Genomic DNA, 20804 nt, shown 5'->3' on the forward strand with positions numbered 1-20804 from the left:
TCAGAGTGCTGATTGAGTTTTCCAGTCCTGGCCGAGGGTGTGGGGCTCTAAATATCATTGAGTTTGACAGACTAATGAAAAGCGCCTCCATGCTCGTGCTGCAGCTTTCAACAGTGCCCCGAGAAAGCTGTCCGCCTCTACCATATGCACACACACGCACACACCTACACACACACACACACCTACACAGCCCCGCGCGCACACACACACGCATGCTGATGTTCAACATGTCTACCAAACCTCGCTGGGAGAAAGTGTATTTTTCAAAGCATATTCCTAATGCGTGGAGTGGTTATGCGTGATGGACTGTACTAATGCTTGTGATAATGTACTAATGCTTGTTTGTCCTGGTATGCATAATGCACCACATTATGTACTGTACTCCAGCACGAGGTGGCAAAAAAACTAAAAAAAAGTAGCAAGAGGGGAGGCTGGAAAATAAATTGCTGTAAAATATGTCCCCTTAGTAAACATGACTATTTATTGAAGCCACATTACAGGCGTAAAAGTCTTGGTTATTGCCGAAAGACGGTTATTGCTTGTTATTATGATAGCGGGCAGATGTGGGAGGCAGGGACACAGAGAGAGATGAAAACCAGAGCCACTTCAAAGTCTGCTCCAGCAATTTCAGCCCGAGACCATCTCACCATAACCCGACTGAACACACGGCCTGCCTCGTTTCTCTGCAGGTGATGCCGACAGCATCGCAGCACAGAGACAATATTTGGCTTTATTATAATGGAACAAATAGAGATTCACCTGCCAACAAAGCACACATTTTGCTATTAAGCCCCAGCTCAGACAGGCTCTCCATCCTGTGTCTTCTACATGTCAGCGTCACGCCCAATAAGCGCCCAAAACAATGTCAACCTGACGAGGCCAGTACTTGTTACACGTGCACTCTAACAAGGGTCACATGCAAATTAAATCACACATGCACTTAAGTAACATCAACATAATGGAGACAAAGAAGCCTAAACTAATATCGTTATCGTGCACGTTGATGTACAGACTGCACGGTTACAGCCAGTGCACAGACAGAGGTATTAAGACATCTTGTTCCTCTTTATAGCACTGCACTCATTCCTCATGCACACAGAACATTTGTTTTGTTGAATAAATCATGAAATACTCTAATGAGATATTCAAGTTGTAGAGATTCTTCTCCTGTCACATCAGTTAGCATTAATGTATCTTAAGTATCCTGTAGCATATCCCCTCCTGCGGAGAGGGGCATAGGAGCGAGAAATCCTCGGAAAACGGAGATAATCATCAGTGCATCAATCTCCCCAAATGCTCAGAAAAGACTAAAATGAGAGACTTAACTGTCAGACTGCAGCCTAAATACAGGCAGAGGATTTTTATATTCCATAAAAAAAGACATTTATTAGGGCAGTGGGGCTACCAACCTTGTTTTTTGTCTGAAGTACCACCACAGCTGTATCAAGAGAGCTCCACCAGCCCTTTATCTTATTCCAGATGTGTTCCTTTGAAGTGATTTGAAATGGATTTAATATTTGATATCATTTTATCAAAGTGGATTTTGTTCGGCAGTTTAAATGAAACCAGCAATGTAATAAATTCCATTGCAACATTCCATCATGGACGGACATCTATACGACTGTGTGAAAGAAGGTGTGTGGCAGGCTAATGAATGTGATGAGGTATCGGGTGGCACAGCTTCTAACCTCGAGGTAAGCCTCACGGAACTCTTTATAATCTCTGGAGGCGCAGCCACGAAGAAATCGTTAGTAAGTTCATCTTTACATCTATTCAGAGAGAGGACTGGCTCAGCATATGCATATGGCCTCAGCTCATGTGTTGTAAAGGTTGAATGTGAATGGTGGAAGGATACACTCCATTCAATGTGTTCCCTTCGAGACCTCTAATCGAGGCGACTCTGATTCCACTCGTGGAAATTGAAGAGGGCTGTTGAAGTGCGATGTTTGACATTTTTTAGATCCACTAGATGCGCGCCTGATTCATTCTCATAAAACAAAAGATGTATCTGTGTCACAATAGTTCAGACTGGAGTGCTTTCTGATGAAGGGCTTCGGGTGCCATTTTTTTTCGCATTTGGGCTAATCTAGAACCAATGAAGCGTCACGAAGCTCACAGTCCGCTGTCGGTCGTCGAGGACAACGTAGAGCGCGAGGCCAGAGGATGTAAACGCAAAGGCAGCTCCCGAGGCAGCAGCCCGTGTGTGAGCCTACACAGGGTACAGTCAAATGGTGATTTCACAGCTGGGGAAATCCAATTCTCTTTCTAAATCTCCATAACATAGAGTGGGATATATTTTGGCAGCAAAGTGATTTCTTATTTTGGTGTAATTATTTTCAACAGACGTTGTCATCGTCATTTCGAAGAGAGTCTGGGTGGCAGGATTCACAGGCTGGTTTGTTGTGTGTGTGGGAAGCTTGAATACGCATGCACATGCCTTCTACTTCCTGTGTGTTGAAGAAAGTGTGTAATACACGATGATATCAGGACATACAAACCTCACAGGCTGTGTGCATCGTGCCTGATTATCCTGATTACGCTGCCTTCAAGTGACGCTCAAACAAACCCCACAAACAAATCAATAGCCAGACTTCATTAAAACAGCGTTGACCTCTGACCACTTCAACTAAAAGGACGGCGGCGGCGATCGACGGCGATGGAGCGGTCTCAAAATACGCAGCTTTTAGTTCCACAACTGACGGCTCTGACACAAACAACATGGAGAATGTGCAAAGAGGTCTCTGGCTCCTCTGAGCTTCTCTGGGGTTTAATCACAACTTCTGGACCAGCCAGCAGCAATGCAGAGACCATTAACAGGGCGGAGCTGCAATTACCACAGCAACTGAATGAAGTGCTCCATCACCAGTCAGGCCTGACCTCAGAGTGAACAATGAGGCTGCAAGATTGATTAACAATAAAACCTGAAGGTTGGGAACCCAACTCTTCTTTGATGAAACACTTTTACCATAAGAGAACACAAACAAAGAGCACGGTGCCTGTCCAGCACAGATCATATATTTGATATTAGGCTGCAGTATTAGTAGTAGGGTTACAGCATTTTCAAAGGGGAACTTCAGATATTTCCCCTCACACTCCTTTTCCAAAATATGATTCCAAGATTTGGGGAAAAAATCTATAGTCCTTTGCAGAAATGCAGCTGAAGCTCAGGTGAGGCTGTTTGAGGTACATGTCTACATGGCAGTCGTCCGTGTAACACAACATTTTTAGTTTAATCAATCCAGCTGTCGACGGCCGTGCATTTAGACGTGTTCTTATGCTTCAAGTCTATTTTCTCCTTCTGCCTATGCAGTGATGGGTCACCTGCAAGCAGCCTGTGTAGACACTGACAGAGGACTGGAGCTTCTCTCTGTTAACGTGCTGCATTGCTATGCAGGCAGTGTAGAGCCTGTTTGTGTCGCTATCGCTCAGCGAGGAAACACAAAGAGGACAATTCTTTACCTTTGGAAGGTACCCACAACATTTGACGAGCTCAGGCTGCTGACGCCTTTCATTAGCTGAGGCTGAAGTCCATTGGACACAGACTGAGGGCTGCTGTGTTGTTCCCCATCACTTCATTGAAATAACATGAGGGAGAGACGTCTGGACAATGGGGACTTTTACAGTCACCTTCAGAGTACATGCATTATGGGAGTGTTGCATCAAGGTAGAAATGACCCTTAACCCAATCACCCCTTCATGTCAACATATTCATACCATTTACAGTAGGTAGGTGTCTCTCCATAAGCCAGTGACCACAACAACAACAACATCTAGCCCTGCTCCCTTCTAGCCGCTGCACTGCAGGCTGCCAGGCTGTGCTACACCTAAAATCCACTATTCAATACAGCCGAGCCAAACTGCTCACACTTTTAAAGTATCAAGAGAAACCCAGAAAACTCAAAGCAGAAGAAATGAGAGAATATGGTTGTTTGTAATCTTTTTTTCATTGTTACAAGTTATTTCAACAATGTGCTTAATTACTAAGGCTTTCTATCTCATACTGTTCCTGCAGGAGTGCACTCGCACCTTCTCTTCACACCTGTGCCTAATAATAACGGTGTCTGAACCCCTGCAGACTTCACTGTTACATTTAACAAGATATTACACACTATCAGCTTGCGAGGAAATCACATATAGTGAGCATATTCTTCTCCCGGCGGTTCTTAAAATATACCATCATTTAACTGTGTGCTCGCGGCCATCGTTGTACTATCCAAACTGAGGCTGATTTAACTTAAAGTAAAACCAGGAGCAGCTGCCGCATCTGCATCTACATCTGTATCTGCATCTGCATCTGCATCTGCGGTGGAATATTCTGCTGAGCGTGACGGTGATTTGATGGGTCACATCAAAGCAGCGCCGTGTGCTCTGCAGGGGGAGAAGAAAGACGTGATGCACTGTCTACAGTTTTCTCCTGGGTCAGTGAGAGCCGTCGAGGCTAAAGCGCAGCCACGGCCCCCGGGCTACAAACATGACATGAAATATGAGCCTGAACAGTGCTGTGGCGTCGAGAGGCCACAGCAATCTAAGCACACATGTACAGTACAGTGAGTCATATCAGGAGGGAGGGTGCTGGAGGTTGCTCCTGAACACACCACGGTCTTATCATAACAAATGACCTTCACAGGGTCCCCCGCCCAGAGGCTGAGCAACACTGACAAACGAAGGAAGAGAGTCATTACAACTCCAATATCCAACCCAATTGGTTTAATTACAATGCCCACTGGCTAAAGCTGATTTCTTTGTTTTGTTTATAGTGATGGGTATGAACCCCAAACAAATCAATGTTCCTCTAGCGCCTCATCCTGGCAGTCAGTTGCCGTGGATATCCAATGCGGTTACATGTTCAGAGATCAAAGTGACGACGCTGAGGCAATTCAAAGCAACTTCTTCTTCCCGAGGGGCTCCTCGGCCACCTTGGACATGTATAAGACACTCGATGGGGACAGATGCCACAGACTATTTTCTCAGGGGGAGAAAGGGCCCGGAAGAGACAGATATCAGAGGTAAGGATGACGGCCACACCCATCTCCTCTTTCTCGCTCTCTCACAAGCTCCATTCCTCCACTCCACCGGCCTCGTATCAAAATGAGATAGTCATCTCCATGGCGGAAGCTTCGCCTTTCTATTGACGGCTGATGTGCGTGTTATCGTGTCCGATCTGGGCTTTGACAGGCCGACAAGGGAGAGGCTTGTATTACAAGAAGAATCAATGGCACGAGGCCATATCCCTATCAATGAGCTGCCACAACTCTTTTTGCTCAGCCCTGTGACTGATAAGAGGCTTCATCACAGCAGGTTAAAAATAACACACGGAGGCTATTCTAATAAAACGTTTTAAAACGGTCATGATATTTGATCTCTGTATTAAAAAGAAGCTAACATAAGCAGTGCAAAGAGGCTGGAAGCCCCGCTGTTAACCCTCTCCTTCAATATAGTAGATGAATTTCAATGCAATGAGCTCCTGAATCAACTCGTGGGGCCAAAGCCACGCGCTAAATGATTTCCTACATCAAATATTGATATTTGGAATGAGTACCCTCGGTGGGCCTCACTTAGCGGCCTCCTGTTGTCAGCACATTTTCCCAGGTCTTTCCAGGTGTATGGGGAAATGAAAAGAGGGCTCGAGAGGTGGAGTAGGGGGGGGGGGGAGAGAGAGAGAGAGAGAGAGAGAAATACATTGAATTTGTTCACCGTCACCACAGTGTTAGTTTCAGCAGATCGGGTTATGTGCCGAGTATTTCTCTTTTTCTCAAGGACCTGCTTCTGTACACCCACAGCAACCTCTTATTGCCCGAAGCCATCGGCAGCCACTTTCAAACAGGGTCATTCATCTTCCCGCGGAAAAGGAAAAAGAAAATGGTCTTTGGCCCTGATCCTTAATCACCCCCCCGCCGCAGTGTACAAGGTCATCAGGGAAGCCCTGTGACAAACAGACTCACACTTATACACGTGTGTCCACACACACACACACACACACTCACACACACACTGGTTAAAGCTCGCCGTGTGGAGGGGGTGAGGACCGCGCTGAGAGCCGTCACCGAGGATGGAGAGAGGGCTTCACAAGACATTGACAAAATAACAGGATCACCAGATACACCAGGAGTACGAGACTACATCAGGCATTTTCTCTCAAACTTCAGTTTCATAAAGCAGGATCACAAATACATTTCTTAATTAGGACCATACTTAGTACTTATAGTTACGTTCATGTTGCATTTTACAAATGCAGTTTATTTTCCCGCTTCAATTTGTGATTATGCATTATGCATTTGTTTGTTCATTAATATGCCAGTGAAAAATGAACATCTTCATGATCATAATGTGCTTGCTTTGTTGACTAATGATCCAAATCCATAAATATTAAGTTTACTATTAAAAGTGTATAAAGTAGACAGTGAGTCTTTAGTATTATTCATTTCTTTCCATCCAAATACCAAGATTGTAGCCAATTAATGTTCTGAAAGTCCATATTACTCATATTGGACTTGAGTCCAAGATAATATGATTAGAAGAGAACTCTGCAACAAGCTCATTTATCAGAGGGGCAACACATCTGTACTGTTGAACTTTAAAGTGCTGCCAAATGTTCTCCTTGTGTATGGTGCAGATCCTCCTCATTATGTTTCTATTTAATATGTAGCTGTGAACACCAGAGATCTCCTCTAACATCTCTGTCTTCATTGTGAATTGATGTGCTCTACGCTTGATGTGCTATTGAGATCCGTTGTAATAAAGTCATACATATTTTAAACAGGGCTTGAATTAATCTGATCACCTTCGTTCTGAGATCTGTGAGATCAGAGTTAAATGGGCTCACTTAACCCAGCTGTTCGTTCCTTTGTTCTGATGATGCATTGTCCACACGGTGAAGGGCTGTTGACTGGCTTGTGTTTTGGACTGCAGGGCTTTCTACAGGAGCCTGAGTGGACCTCACTAACTGCAACAATACCATCAGCAGGTGAGACGGCGTGTCCACTCTGGAGAGCTGTTGGCTTCAAAAACAAGTGAACTCTGACCTCGTGGACGACGTCTCCCTTTTCAATCCATTCTCACAGTCAAGGTTATTATGCCTTCAAGGCTGTAATATCAAATCAATGTAGACGTTATGTAATGGCTGATACTGGCAGCTTTACATCTGCCAAATTAGCCGGGGGCCCCCATATGGGTTCAGTTCTTAATAGGCACAAACCAAATCAAGCATTCCATTTAGTCTCTTTTAAAAGATGAAAGTTGAAACATAATCGCTAACCAATAGAGACATTATTTCAGATAAACGGTACGTCGGAGCCCTCCCACAGTACCTCAACATACTCACACACATTCAAGGATGACTAACCATGCACACACCCACACACAGGCATCCATACCACCATTGCTGCTCGGAGGAACAGGTTTCATTGTAGCTTGCAGACTGTCTTTAGGCCCAGAGGAGGAACATGACTGGGCCTCGCTAACAACTCAGCCGAGCAATGAGACAGAACGCATTAATGCTGGGGAACATCAAAGGCTGCGTCTGTGCGATACATATTTAATTACATCCTATTGACTGTGGTAGATGCATGGTGCATTCTGTGCACACACACACACACACACACACACACACACACTAATGCATGTGAATATGCAGCCTCGCTCTCTTTCCCTCACATACAAATATTCATATCACCGGCTGGCAGCGCATATATAAATATACATACATACAATATATGTATATATATATGCATATATATATATATATATATATATATATATATATATATATATATATATATGCATATATAAATATACATACATACAATATATGTATATATATATGCATATATATATATATATGCATATATAAATATACATACATACAATATATGTATATATATATGCATATACATATATATATATATATGCATTTATAAATATACATACATACAATATATGTATATATATATGCATATATATTAGTGATGTGCAAAGATTAACTAATTTAATCGATTAATCGCATGATTTTTCTGTGATTAACAGCGATTAATCGCATAATGCGCAAAATTCAATAATGAATTAAAAATCCGCGGCGTCTTTCGTTGCGATTCTGCCGACCTCTTCCACCACAGTAATCAGCCTGCAGTCCGCTGCTCTCCACTTGGCCAAAGCAGTTGTTCATTGTTCCTGCGTTGGTTTATCGACACGCCCCATCCACAGTAGTCACTCCACTGGTTGTTTGGGTAGCTAGCTGGCATCAATGCTGTGTGACACCTTTAAGTCGTATTCATGCTCGTGGTACTCCAGTGATGAGATAACTCCAGTTTAAGTGGTTACAAAGAGCTTTGCTTTTATTAACTACGCCGTCTGGTAGATATTTAAAATGAAAATGTCCATTTAAAAGTAACTTTCTCCATGTTCTCGGTCAATGTGTGCAGCAGCATTAAGCCCCTCCCAGTGCAAAAAAAAAAGCTGTTAACGCATGAAAAAATCATTGTCGGCGTTAACGTATTTATAACGCATTAACGTGCCCAGTCCTAATATATATATATACATATATATATACATATATATATACATATATATATATATATATATATATATATATATATATATATATATATATATATATATATATATATATATATATATGAATGTGAGAGTGAATGGTTGTATGTCCCTACATGTGCCCTCGATGGACTGGCGGCCTGTCCAGGGTGTCCCCTGCCTTCGCCCTATGTCAGCTGGGATAGGCTCCAGCGCCCCCGCGACCCTAATGAGGATAAGCGGTATTGAAAATGGATGGATGGATGGATATATGTCTATATATATATATGGTACTTCCTTTGATGTTAAGAACTTGTCTTCTAGAGAATTATATGAAATAATCAATAATCAACACAATCTGTGTTGTGTTCAACATATAAGATATCTCTATGACATATTTAGCCTCACCAAGAAAGACAAAATATCTTTCTGCATCTTTTGTAGACATGCTGTTCTTTGCTAGCTATCAGGCTGATGACGGAGAGTCAGCTGGGTTTTATTTAAGTGTCACTTAACAAGGACAGGAGTTCAGAGTTTCTCTCAGCAGTAAATGTAATATTTATCTTGTAATAAAACGTTAATAAGGAAATTTCCCAAAATGTTGGGAAGATCCATTTTAACCAGAACGCGAAGGGAAACATAGTTTAAATAAACAACTTGCATAATCCTGTTAGAAAAGACAGCAATGGAAAAGCAAACAACTGAACTGAGAAGCAGTGAGTTCATGAGTCTGATATAAAGTAACTTGGCAATAGAAGTTTAACTTCTGCAATTGTGTTCTTCCCAGAACCGTTGTGTTGGAAAAAAAGTTAATTAAACACCACCAAGAGTGTGGAATCTCACAGCAACCTCGCAACTTTTTACAGGATTTAATACAGACTGTTCCACTGTGATAATCCATGCACGTCTACTGGCATGTGCTAGAGGATAGATGACATCTGCACCAAAAGAAGAAGAAGAAGAAGAATCTGGAATTGAGATGCAACGTTTAACTCAAAGACAGATCTATAATTAGAACCACAGTGATTGGTTAAAGTGAATCATTTGCATCGTTCAGTGTTTTTAGGCCGTCGTAGGTTTAAGATCTCTTCGTGTTATAACCAGTCAGCCGTCTCCGGAGGCTCCACAGTGAGCCCGTCTACCCCTCCAGAGCAAGAGCTGCTGGTCAGCTCACAGTGTGTGTTACTGTTAATGTGTGTTGTTAGTTTGCCCCTTGGTGTGTGAGTGCCCCGTGGGGACAGTGGAGGCTGACAAGACAGCTGCTTTACACACACACACACACACACACACGCACACACACACACACACACACACACACACACACACACACACACACACACACACACACACACACACACACACACACACACACACACACACACACACACACACACACACACACACACACACACACACACACAAGCATTCCTGGAGGATCTCTACCGCTCGATTGTGAGGCATGGGGGACATCCATTACAAAGCCCCCCGGGGTTCAGAAACACACACACACACACACACACACACACACACACACACACACACACACAAAGAAACATGACCTACAGACATGAAATTGCGAACATCTATAAACACGTTCCCGCAGAGAAGTCAAATGGAAATAGCTCTTTGTACAATTCTCCTGCATGAAAGATTCATATAGAAAGCCCCCAACCGAGTGTTGCACACACGCTCAACGACAACAGAAAAGACAGACAATGCATGACAGTTTGTGTTGATGGTGGTGGTGTGTGTGTGTGGGGGGGCGGGGCTTCTTTTCAGCCTCACGCATTCAAAATCCTCCGATATTGTGCTTCCGTTCTCTAACAATGCTAGTGCATGTGAATACAACAGATACAAGTAGCTTAATTTGCTTTTGCATCAAGAGATGTGTGTGTGTGTGTGTGCGTGTATCCCTTTAATGAGCCACACACACACCAGCGTGGCCCCCCCATATGTCTGCCTCCTAATTGGACCTACTAGCGGACCTCCAGCATTCCTCTCACAGAATTCATTGGGAACAAGGGTGCCTGGCAGAGCACCCAGGAAGAATAATAGGTAGACCAGACGAGGAGGTAATACAAAAATAAAAAGATGGGACTGAAGGAATAAAGAAAGCAACCCCAGGAATAACCTGACTACTGGTTTCACATTTACACGGTTACTGGCAGGTCTGGGGGACGGTGATCACAGAGACTAACTAACTGCACAGAAGAGAGGACTGAGAGCAGGTGGAAAAGAAAAGCGTCAAACTATCCATCAAAACACCTCGACAATAATCAGACAATAAAGAATCACACCGTGCCAAAGAGGAATCTGTGTGGATTTAACGCAGTATTATTGTCATCATGGAATGTGCATCCAAGCATTTCTTGGCAGAAAGAAAAAGTCCAATTAAACTGCACACAATTTACCTCTCATTTTCCCGTCTCCTGAGCACCAGGCCAGTTGAAGATGATGGACGCGAGCAATTTCTTTAACACGGCAACCATGCAAATGGCTTTCAAGTGTCTCTCCCTCAGCTGCTTTCCCCCGACGGGACGCTAGATTTCAGCCTCCTGTACTAATTGTTCCCGAGCATCTGAGGCCGGCAGCGCGAGTTAATAGAGAACAAGAGACGTCGATTTCCCGTGATGGACAGACTTGCATAAATGAGTATTCCCAAAATGACTATCCACATCAAATCAGTACGCGTAAAAGTGTTGTTGTAAATGCTCATCAGGAGCTTCCAGATATTCCGGGTTACCAGTGTGAGTCAATGTGACACCAACATATCAACACGGGCTTCAGCAGCACTCCTACTTACACATATCTAGTGGCATGGATAGAGGGGGTTGTGCATTTAATTTTATATTTACACCTCCAATCTAATCCTCCTCACTGGCTCTTCAAGCCACAGTACTAGTAGCCCCTTAATGATGCGTTGTGTAACTGTCAGGCCATTTAAAGTGCAACACAAACCACTTATGAAGACAACAGAGCTCGTGTCAGACTGTGAGTTGCTGGGAAAAAGCAGCTTGAGACTAAAAGGCAGTTTTAAGTAAACAGGTTTATAACATATATTCCATTTGAGTTGTCTTGCCAAGTCAATAAAGAACTACTTAATATTCATGGTGATGGAATGGAGATGATGGAATGTTAAGGGCTTATTGAATGTCAGATATGTTCACGGTGAACTTCTCAGTATTACTTATGCATGGATAAGTGCAGACATTGAATGTGCAGATCCGACACACAAACGGTGCAACAAGTGGCATTATCTTCCCATTATGTTAGCATGGCTGTGTGCGTGCATCACCGTGGCTATGAACAGTGTGAGGGCAGGCAGCTAAGGCTAACACGGTGAGCATGAGTCACCTCCTCTGAGGCACATGATCAAAGATGATGCTCCCACTGTTAAATGGATGAACCACAGAACGATGACTCGGGTTCAATCTTCAGCTCGCTGACATATCTAATGCCAGATCTCAGACCAGTTACAATAGGATTTCACAACATCTTATATACAGCTTATATACAGCAGAATGGACTTTGTTTTATAGGAAAATAGACAGCAAGATATCTCAGTACAACGACTGAAAGATTCAGCTGATTATATCCAAACTGCTTGCTGTTACATTGTATTTTACTTTGTCTGCAGGTAGAATTATGAACAAAGGGATTTAGAATTACCATAAGAACTTGTTTAGAATGTATCTGTGCTAGCCATCTTACTTATTTTACCTGCAGGCTTTGCACTGTCGTCCTCTTGTATGTATTCCTACCAACATGAATTAGGAGGGCTTATTATTTTTGCATCATATGTATATGCATGTGAGCTGCTGATCAGTTAAAGTCCGTAAAAAAGGCATTCAATGTTTAAAAATATCTAAAAACATTTTCAATGAATCGATAACTTCCTTGAATATTTATTTTAAGATACAAAATGAAAAAAGAAAAACTAAAAAAGAAGTCAACTTGATTCACCTGGTCTTTGAGTAGTGAAGTGACAAACACATAGCAATCTTGTTCTTGTCTACCCTGGTCTTTGGCCCCAAGTGGACCACCTGACCTACACAGTGCACTAGTGCCAGAGAGAGAGAGTCTGTCTGCTGGTCCCTGCGGAGCTATCATTAATTAAGCGTGAGATTGGTTCTCTCCACTCCACACCTCTCTGTCTCTCTGTTGATCCTGAGACGGCGAGGGATTCATCGCCTCTCACTTCTGGAAAAGAAACAGCTGTGTTGGTGAAGTGGACCAAGAATAGATGTGCGAGAAGATACCAAAACACACACGTTTTGGTCTACATGCAGGCACACACACACACACACACACACACACACACATACACTACTCCTAAAACGCTTGCGTCTAGCTCTGTCAGATTCCTATAACCCTCTTCAAACACCGCAGTACATCACTAATGATAGCTCGACTCCCTCCGCTCCCCTATCCTACCCTGAGGGGTGGAGCAATCTGCCAGCCTGGTACAGGTCGTCTCCTGACATCTCAGGCCACGCACGCTATTTGACAGCCGACTGGGGAACTGTAAAATTAAAGGCCTTGGCAAATGAAATTCGGGGACACGGCGGCGTGAATCAAAGCAGCCTCTGCGACGGGGAGCTTATGGAAGAAGAATGAAGACGGCTCTCAGAAGGAATACAAAAGTTAAGAAGGGTAAAAAAAAATGTAATTGTTATTGTTAAGTTACCAAAGTGCAAGTTAATTTGGCATCTAACAGCCGCATCCTGGGTATCGACAAAAGAGGTACAGCTTCATAATTTCACCTTGAAAAAAGGAGAATACTTTGTATAAAAGCTCTTTCATAGCACGCACAACCTTATTGAATTCCTTTGATATTAATAGCTTATGACACAAAATGCCCAGTGATGCCACACTTTTTCTTATCTGATAGGCCCTTGTTGATGGTGCCGGAGTTGGCGGTGTGTAATGCATCTCGGCTCAGCCTTCATCGCCCCAGATTACTGCTGCTACACATAGACAGAATGGATATGGCCTGCCTGGCTTTCTTTGTCCGATCTCTCCAAATCACAGTATTTAGGGAGCTTCCAACAGGCCGGCCTCCCCATGCCTGGACTGATAGAGACATACGCGTCACACACAAGGGGCTATCATCACTGCACGCCAGGCAATCTGTTGTGGAGGTGAAGACGCTGATAACAGTGTCTGTCGTCCGTCCACCAACCAAGCTCTCCCTCAACCCTGTCTCACCCCTTGAGGGAGAGTTATTGCTTTAATATGAACAACGAATGGTTCAATTTGTCCTCTGGGTGTCAAACTACTGCTCGGCGTGATTACTTTCTTGGCACGGCGGTGACATTCATTGGCTTGGACTCAGGACGCAGTGGAGAAAGGCCTTTGTTAGGCTGGACGGGGTGAACAACAGATACATATGGACAGAGAAAGAGAGAAATGTAGAGAAAGGGAGCGGCTTTGCACACCTCAATGAACAGCAGCACTCCGATCCTCGATAGGACGAGAAATATTGTATCCTGACCTTGACTGATCAAGCAGAGGAAAAGAAAACACGCGGCTCCAGTCCACCCACACACAGTCACAAAAAATCATAAAAACACACAACATAGTGGAGGACTTTTCACTTTGTCATATTTTCCATCCTGATTATCAAGACAACAAAACACTGGCCCACAGACTCACGTTGTGTTCCACAGTGGGTATCCATGCCTCCGATAAGGCACTCTGTACACTCTGATTGGTAAACAATGCATTTATGGGAATAATTTGACATTTTTGGTAATGCGCTTATTTGCTTTCTTGTAAAGCCTGAGTTAAATTGGAAGATTAATACCACGCTCACATTAATACAGTAACTATGAAGCTGGAGACATCGGCTGGTTAGCTTAGCTTAAGATTGGAAACATGGAGAAACGGCTATCATATCGCTTATCTTCAGACAGAGGCTAGTTCTTTCCCTCTGATTCCAGCCTTTCTGCTAGGCTAAGCCAACCAGCTGCTGGATGTAGCTTCATATCAAACACATATGAGAGTGCTATCAATGTTCTCATCTAACTCCTGACATGGAAATGTTGTACTATCCCTTTTAGATACATTTAAGATCAAATGTAGCCTATTGTTGACTGAAGTGTTCTACAAGCCGGGCTTTCAGAGATGTGTGTGTAACAATATAAATGACTCACGAAGCTGAGCATTGAATAGGAACACGCAACGACTCACTGCACACACATCCCCCCCCCCCCCCACACACACGCACTTTCTGCCTTACCTGAATGGTGGGCGGTGAGCGCTGTTTGCGGGTGGTCGTCGTGGAGAGGGTGGTGGTGGTCTCGATGAAGGTGGTGGACATCTCCGGCGGCACCGAGGTAGTGGTGCGCGCCGCGCCCCTGCTGACCGGAACGTCGCCCACCAGCCGCACGCTGCCGTTCACCTTGATGTTGACGTGGCCCTCGGCGGCCATGTTGAGGACCTTGAGGCCGTTGTAGTAGAGGCCGGAGAGCTGGCCCTGGTAGGGCCGCTTACGGTCGTTTCCACCGATGGAGATTGTGGCCTGGGTGTTGAAGATGGTCAGCTGCCGGCCTGGAGCAGGAGGGAGTGGAGCCAATATTAATATGTTCACAACGCAAAAATCATAGCTAAAAAAGCTCTAATGCTGGCATGCCTTTATGAGGAATTACACTGAGGGATTGCATTGACAGAAACTTTCAACAAGGACTAAACATGTCTGTTAAAAGTAGTAAATGAGTGTGGATGGAGGTACGATCTGTAATGGCAAAGTAAATATGGTATCAACACCAACACCAATGCCCCTGAAAGACCTAATGCTGGAAACCACACACACTTTATCACATAAGACATGCAGGTGTGAAGAAAAATATTACAAAAATGAGCTGGAACAAGTTCCACAGGCACTCATAATATTCTCAGGACAAAACAGTGGACTCATGCGATAAAATTATGAATAATTATGTATACTGGGTTTGGCATATTATGATAAAGTATGAGCAATACACAATCAGTACATGTCATGGCGAAGAAGCCTAAATATCATAACACAGTGCTCATGCATTAATTATGAAATGAAAAAACAACCAAACTTTTGCAATACAGGAATCATAATTAAAAATCTCATTTGTGTAATTTGCATACAGAAAGCACCGCCGGCTCGTTATATTTGCGGCATTTGCACAATTATAATACATAATACACTGGGCATGGAATGACGGGGAGGACGATCATGTCACGGGAAAATGAAACAGCATGTGTGGAGTCATGCATCAGCAGTAATGGGGTTCTTCAGACCTGTCTGTTTTAGCGCTTGTTAAAGGGACTTTATAATCAGGTTAGGATGTTTAGGTGCAATGGACTTTAAATGCAGTTTATAATGATATTATGTTGAGGAAAGAGGGCGGAGCAGACCTTTTCCTCCTCCACTACTGTTTGAAACATCACCGAGGTGCTGATCGGATCATCTCAGTGATTGAAAAGCACAACGTCATCACCATGGCGGGCTCACCGTGGCGGGGCTCACCGTGGCGGGGCTCACCGTGGCGGGGCTCACCGTGGCGGGCTCACCGTGGCGGGGCTCACCGTGGCGGGGCTCACCGTGGCGGGCTCACCGTGGCGGGGCTCACCGTGGCGGGGCTCACCGTGGCGGGGCTCACCGTGGCGGGGCTCACCGTGGCGGGCTCACCATGGCGGGCTCACCGTGGTGCTTTGCCGTCAAAAAGGCTCCAATTAGCTCTCCATCACCAAACTAGTGAGCGTTTCAGCGTGTGTGATGTGTAGCACTACAATCAGATACATTACAGCAGGGAGAGCACCTGCTGATTGGAGACTTTTCTGGAGGAGATGCTCACTGACATTGCAGAGGATTTGAGCCAAGGGAGTTCCTTTTGCTCTCAAAGCAGTCGGCCTAGTGTTGCAGCATAGATAATGCCGTCTGCTAGTCACAATCGATTAGGAGTACCTGATCTCGTTGCTGCACTGTTTATAGAAGTGCTTCCCAGTCCCTTTAACTGGACAGCATGGTTCAACAAAACGTTTAAAAACATGACAATGACAAAAAGGGGAAACAAATCCAAATAAAAACATGGAAAGAACAGAAAGTAACAAAGAACGCTCTGTTTTTACTTGTTGTATTAAAGGGTTTAAAGGGTGGTTATTCATTCTCAGAGGTTAAAAGGGAACAAGCCAATGAAATGACAGAAAATAAAGAGAAACATTCTGGAAGTTTGATGAAGATTTACCTTTCTCCTGAAGAAAATCTTCTACTGGCCGGGTATATTTGAACGGGATTTTCTTATTTGCCATTTGATAGCGCTCAATGTCGCTGTTGCCTTTAAAGTTTGAAAGTTTAACAAACAGCTTGAAACAGTTGGCAACAGCAACAGACATCACACATTTATACAGTGGTTTAGAATGAGTTTTATCTTTGTTTAGAAATATTTATAACAGCTTTATGATGATTTTTTTTTTTCAAGTAGCTTTAGTTTAAATGTTTAAAATTCATATTTATATAGCACACTCCACACCAAAATGTAACAAAACATTCATGGATTAAAAGCACAACACATCATCCATAGCAGTCAAGACAAACAGCCTGTAATAAAAGGTCAAAACACAGAAAAACATCACAGTCTACAATACAGTCGTTATTATACGTTCATCATATTACATAATAAAGACAGCAGGACTGTTATCAAGTGGTTAAAAAGGGAGACACGCATTAACTGTCTTTCTCTGAAGCAAATTGGAGGTAATTAATGTGCACTAATTCTCCCACTGGACACCACCTGCTTTTACATTTGAAGGGCCAAGAAAATATATTGGCTTTATATTTGGAAGGAAGGCGCTCCGGTGGGTTTGAAGGGGCAGGGGGGCAACGATGGAGGAGGATGTGGTCATTTGAAGTACTGCAGACCTCTTGGGAGGGAAGTCCCACGGTGTCACAGATTTGAGGAGGACAATGCATACAAATGAGACCATTACTGACATGGTGGGAGGTAAAAAAAAAAAAAGAAGCACCCCAGCTCCCTCATTCCACTCTGAGACTGCAGCAAACGTGTTCCAGGTACACGGGAATTAAGGATAATAGGCCACCTTTTACAGGGAATGTCGAGTGTCTACTTAGTCTTATTTCTGGCATGATTCAATTTCCTATTGTGGATGCAATATTTTGTCTGACAATCACAGAGGCATTCCCACTGAAGGATGCCACAAGTCTGCGGATGCTGAGAATTGAGAGGTTTAGTTCTGTCTTCAAAGACGAGGTTGAGGTATGAAAGGCATGAAAGGCACCGCAATGTCGCTCAGGTGGGAAGGTATTTGGAGGAAAGAAAAGGCGGCGGTACGCCATCGTTTATAACATAAGTGAAAGGGCAAGGCTTTATCATTCTGATTCAATTCAATTCAGTTCAGTTTATTTTGTATAGCCCAATATCACAAATTACAAATTTGCCTCAGAGGGCTTTACAATCTGTACACATACGACATCCCTGACCTTTGACCTCACATCGAATCAGGAAAAACACCCCAAAAATAACCTTTGACAGGGAAAAAAGGGAAGAAACCTTCAGGAGAGCAACAGAGGAGGATCCCTCTCCCCGGATGGACAGAAGCAATAGATGTCATGTGTACAGAATGAACAGCATTACAAAGTTCCATAAACAAATTACATGAATATGACAATGTATGAATGCATGAAACAGAAGGAGGTAGAGAGGAGGGGGGGCGGGGCGCATCAGCAGGGCCAACGCGGGAGGCCGGTTCACCAGGCATCAGACACCTCCAGGTCCAATGGACCCTATGAGACGTGAAGTCACAACGACTCCGGGGAGGAAGCAGAGTTAATAAGGTGCAATGGAGAGATGTAAATTCATCCATAAGGAGAGAGAGAAGATGAGATAGGTGCTCAGTGTATCCTAAAACATCCCCCAGCAGCCTATAAGCCTATAGCAGCATATCAAGGGGCTGGACCAGGGCAAACCTGATTCAGCCCTAACTATAAGCACTATCAAACAGGAAAGTCTTAAGTCTATTCTTAAATGAGGTGACTGTGTCTGCCTCCCGGACTGAAAGTGGAAGCTGGTTCCATAAAAGAGGAGCTTGATAAGTGAAGGCTCTGGCTCCCATCCTACTTTTTAGGACTCTAGGAACCACAAGTAGCACCGCATTTAGTGAGCGCAGCTCTCTAGTGGGGCAATATGGTACTACAGGCTCCTTAAGATATGATGGTGCATCACCAATCAAGGCTTTGTAGGTGAGGAGAAGAATTTTAAATGTGATTCTTGATTTTACAGGGAGCCAGTGCAGAGCAGCTAATACAGGAGTCATGTGATCTCTTTTCTTAGTTTTTGTGAGTACACGAGCTGCAGCATTCTGGATCAACTGGAGGGATTTAAGAGACTTATTAGAGCAGCCTGATAATAAGGAGTTGCAGTAATCTAGTCTGGAAGTAACAAACGCGTGAACCAGCTTTTCTGCATCTTTTTGGGACAAGATGTGCCTGATTTTTGAAATGTTACGTAGATGAAAAAATGCAATCCTTGAGATTTGCTTCACGTGTGAGTTAAAGGACAAGTCTCGGTCAAAGATAACGCCGAGATTCTTCACAGTGGTGTTGGATGCCAGGGCAATGCCATCTACAGAAACCACATCACCAGATAATTGATCTCTGAGGTGTTCAGGGCCCAGTAAAATAACTTTAAGACATTCTTGAATTTTAGCGAGCTGGTCGGTCTCCTCTGGTTTGATCGATAGATATAATTGAGTATCATCTGCATAGCAATGAAAGTTTATGGAGTGTTTCCTGGGTAACAGCTCAGATGGAAGTGAAGAGAAGGGTGGAAGACTACAACTCTGCTTCAGCTTCCTGATCTGAACTCTGGGTCATGGATTAAGTCCGTTAATCAACTTGGCCATGTTTGCAGAAATGAGACGCGCTCCATCCCAAGTGGGATGAATGCCGTCTCGACTCATCAGATCGGGCTTTCCCCAGAAAGTCTGCCAGTTATCTATGTAGCCCACATTGTTTGCTGGGCACCACCTGGACAACCAGCGGTTGAATGACGACATGCGGCTATACATGTCATCATTGATCAGATTGGGGAGAGGGCCAGAGCAAAAGTTACTAACGTAACTGTCTGAGCTTCGATGGTGCGGAGCCGTGCATCTAACCCACTTAGAACTGCCTCCAACCTAGCAAATGAACTACACTTGTTGCATGTACCGTTATCATAAGCTGGCAACCGGAAGTGATGCAATACGCTTACCGGAAGAGAGAGAGAGTGATGCGTTCAGGAACCTTAGGCTTAGGAAATATCTTAGGCTCAGATGTGTTGTCTGGCTGCTAGAATTCTCTCAGATATCTATCGACAACATCATGCACACACACTCTCATGGGATCTAAGGGTGGTGTGACCATTTCTGGCTACGATATCATACTCGTCCTTCTACCTGTAAATATTTTCGGGCATCTTCTGTCTTGTTTGGGTTATTTGTTGCACATTTCAAAACGTTCTCCTCTGCTGATGTATATGTATATTTACATAATTACATGAAACCAGTCATTAAGGCACGCATGCTGCAAAGTAGTTAGATAAACCCATACGCTTGTCTCTGTTTTCCCCTCCTCTCAATTCTGTCTTTGTATCGTTCCTCTACCTTTCATGGAAAGCCAGCCAAGAGCTCGGTTTATAACCAGCTGGGAAGGAGAGCGGATATGGCTGCAAGGAAGCTGGAGGAGCTAAAGGACTGAGTGTGCCACCTGCCAGCAGGTTAATCAGCTACTGGCAGGGCTGCCTCCCCATTCCTTTGATCTGGAGCAGGTTTCGAGGGAAAGCCAAATACACTCCCCTCTGGACGAGGAGACATGACGATTGCATGTGGAACCGGAGGACAGACGGAGAGGTGAGCACTTTGGGGGATTGGGGGAAGGGATGGACCGGGGTGGGAATAACAGGGGAGGGAGGATATCAACATAGGACTCTGAGAGGCTGAGCGAACGGGGTGTACGCTTGCCCTGCATTGCTAATGGACTCAGGTATAGCTCTTACATTGTTCTGGATGATTAATGAGGTGACAGTCCCCCCCCGTAATGAATACACCACAAGCTAATTGTCCAACTAATGAGAAAAATGTCTCCAGTTTGTCAATTTGATATCCAATTTCTAAAGGTGACTCCAGAATGGATGACCTTGCCAATAAAAGCACTATTGTTCTTTTTTTTTTTTTTTTTTATCTCTCTACCTTGTTGGGTTGTTGTTGTCGAAGCAGAGTGCACACATTTTTCCTCAAATATGTTT

At 43.9% G+C, this 20804-nt stretch overlaps 1 protein-coding gene across 1 annotated transcript in view; it reads right to left on the bottom strand.

The window, feature by feature from the left end:
• The window catches only part of LOC117727272 (neurexin-3b), a 195761-nt gene that overhangs the window by 12500 nt on the left and 162457 nt on the right, over window positions 1–20804 (bottom strand). Inside the window, exons 14-15 of the mRNA XM_034527479.1 lie at window positions 14768–15078; window positions 11405–11407 (exon numbers count right to left, since the gene is read on the bottom strand). Coding sequence (XP_034383370.1) covers window positions 11405–11407; window positions 14768–15078 — 314 coding nt within the window. The remainder of the gene's footprint in view (window positions 1–11404; window positions 11408–14767; window positions 15079–20804) is intronic.

The sequence above is a fragment of the Cyclopterus lumpus genome, chromosome 24, assembly GCF_009769545.1.
Source record: "Cyclopterus lumpus isolate fCycLum1 chromosome 24, fCycLum1.pri, whole genome shotgun sequence".
Lineage (NCBI taxonomy): Eukaryota > Metazoa > Chordata > Actinopteri > Perciformes > Cyclopteridae > Cyclopterus > Cyclopterus lumpus.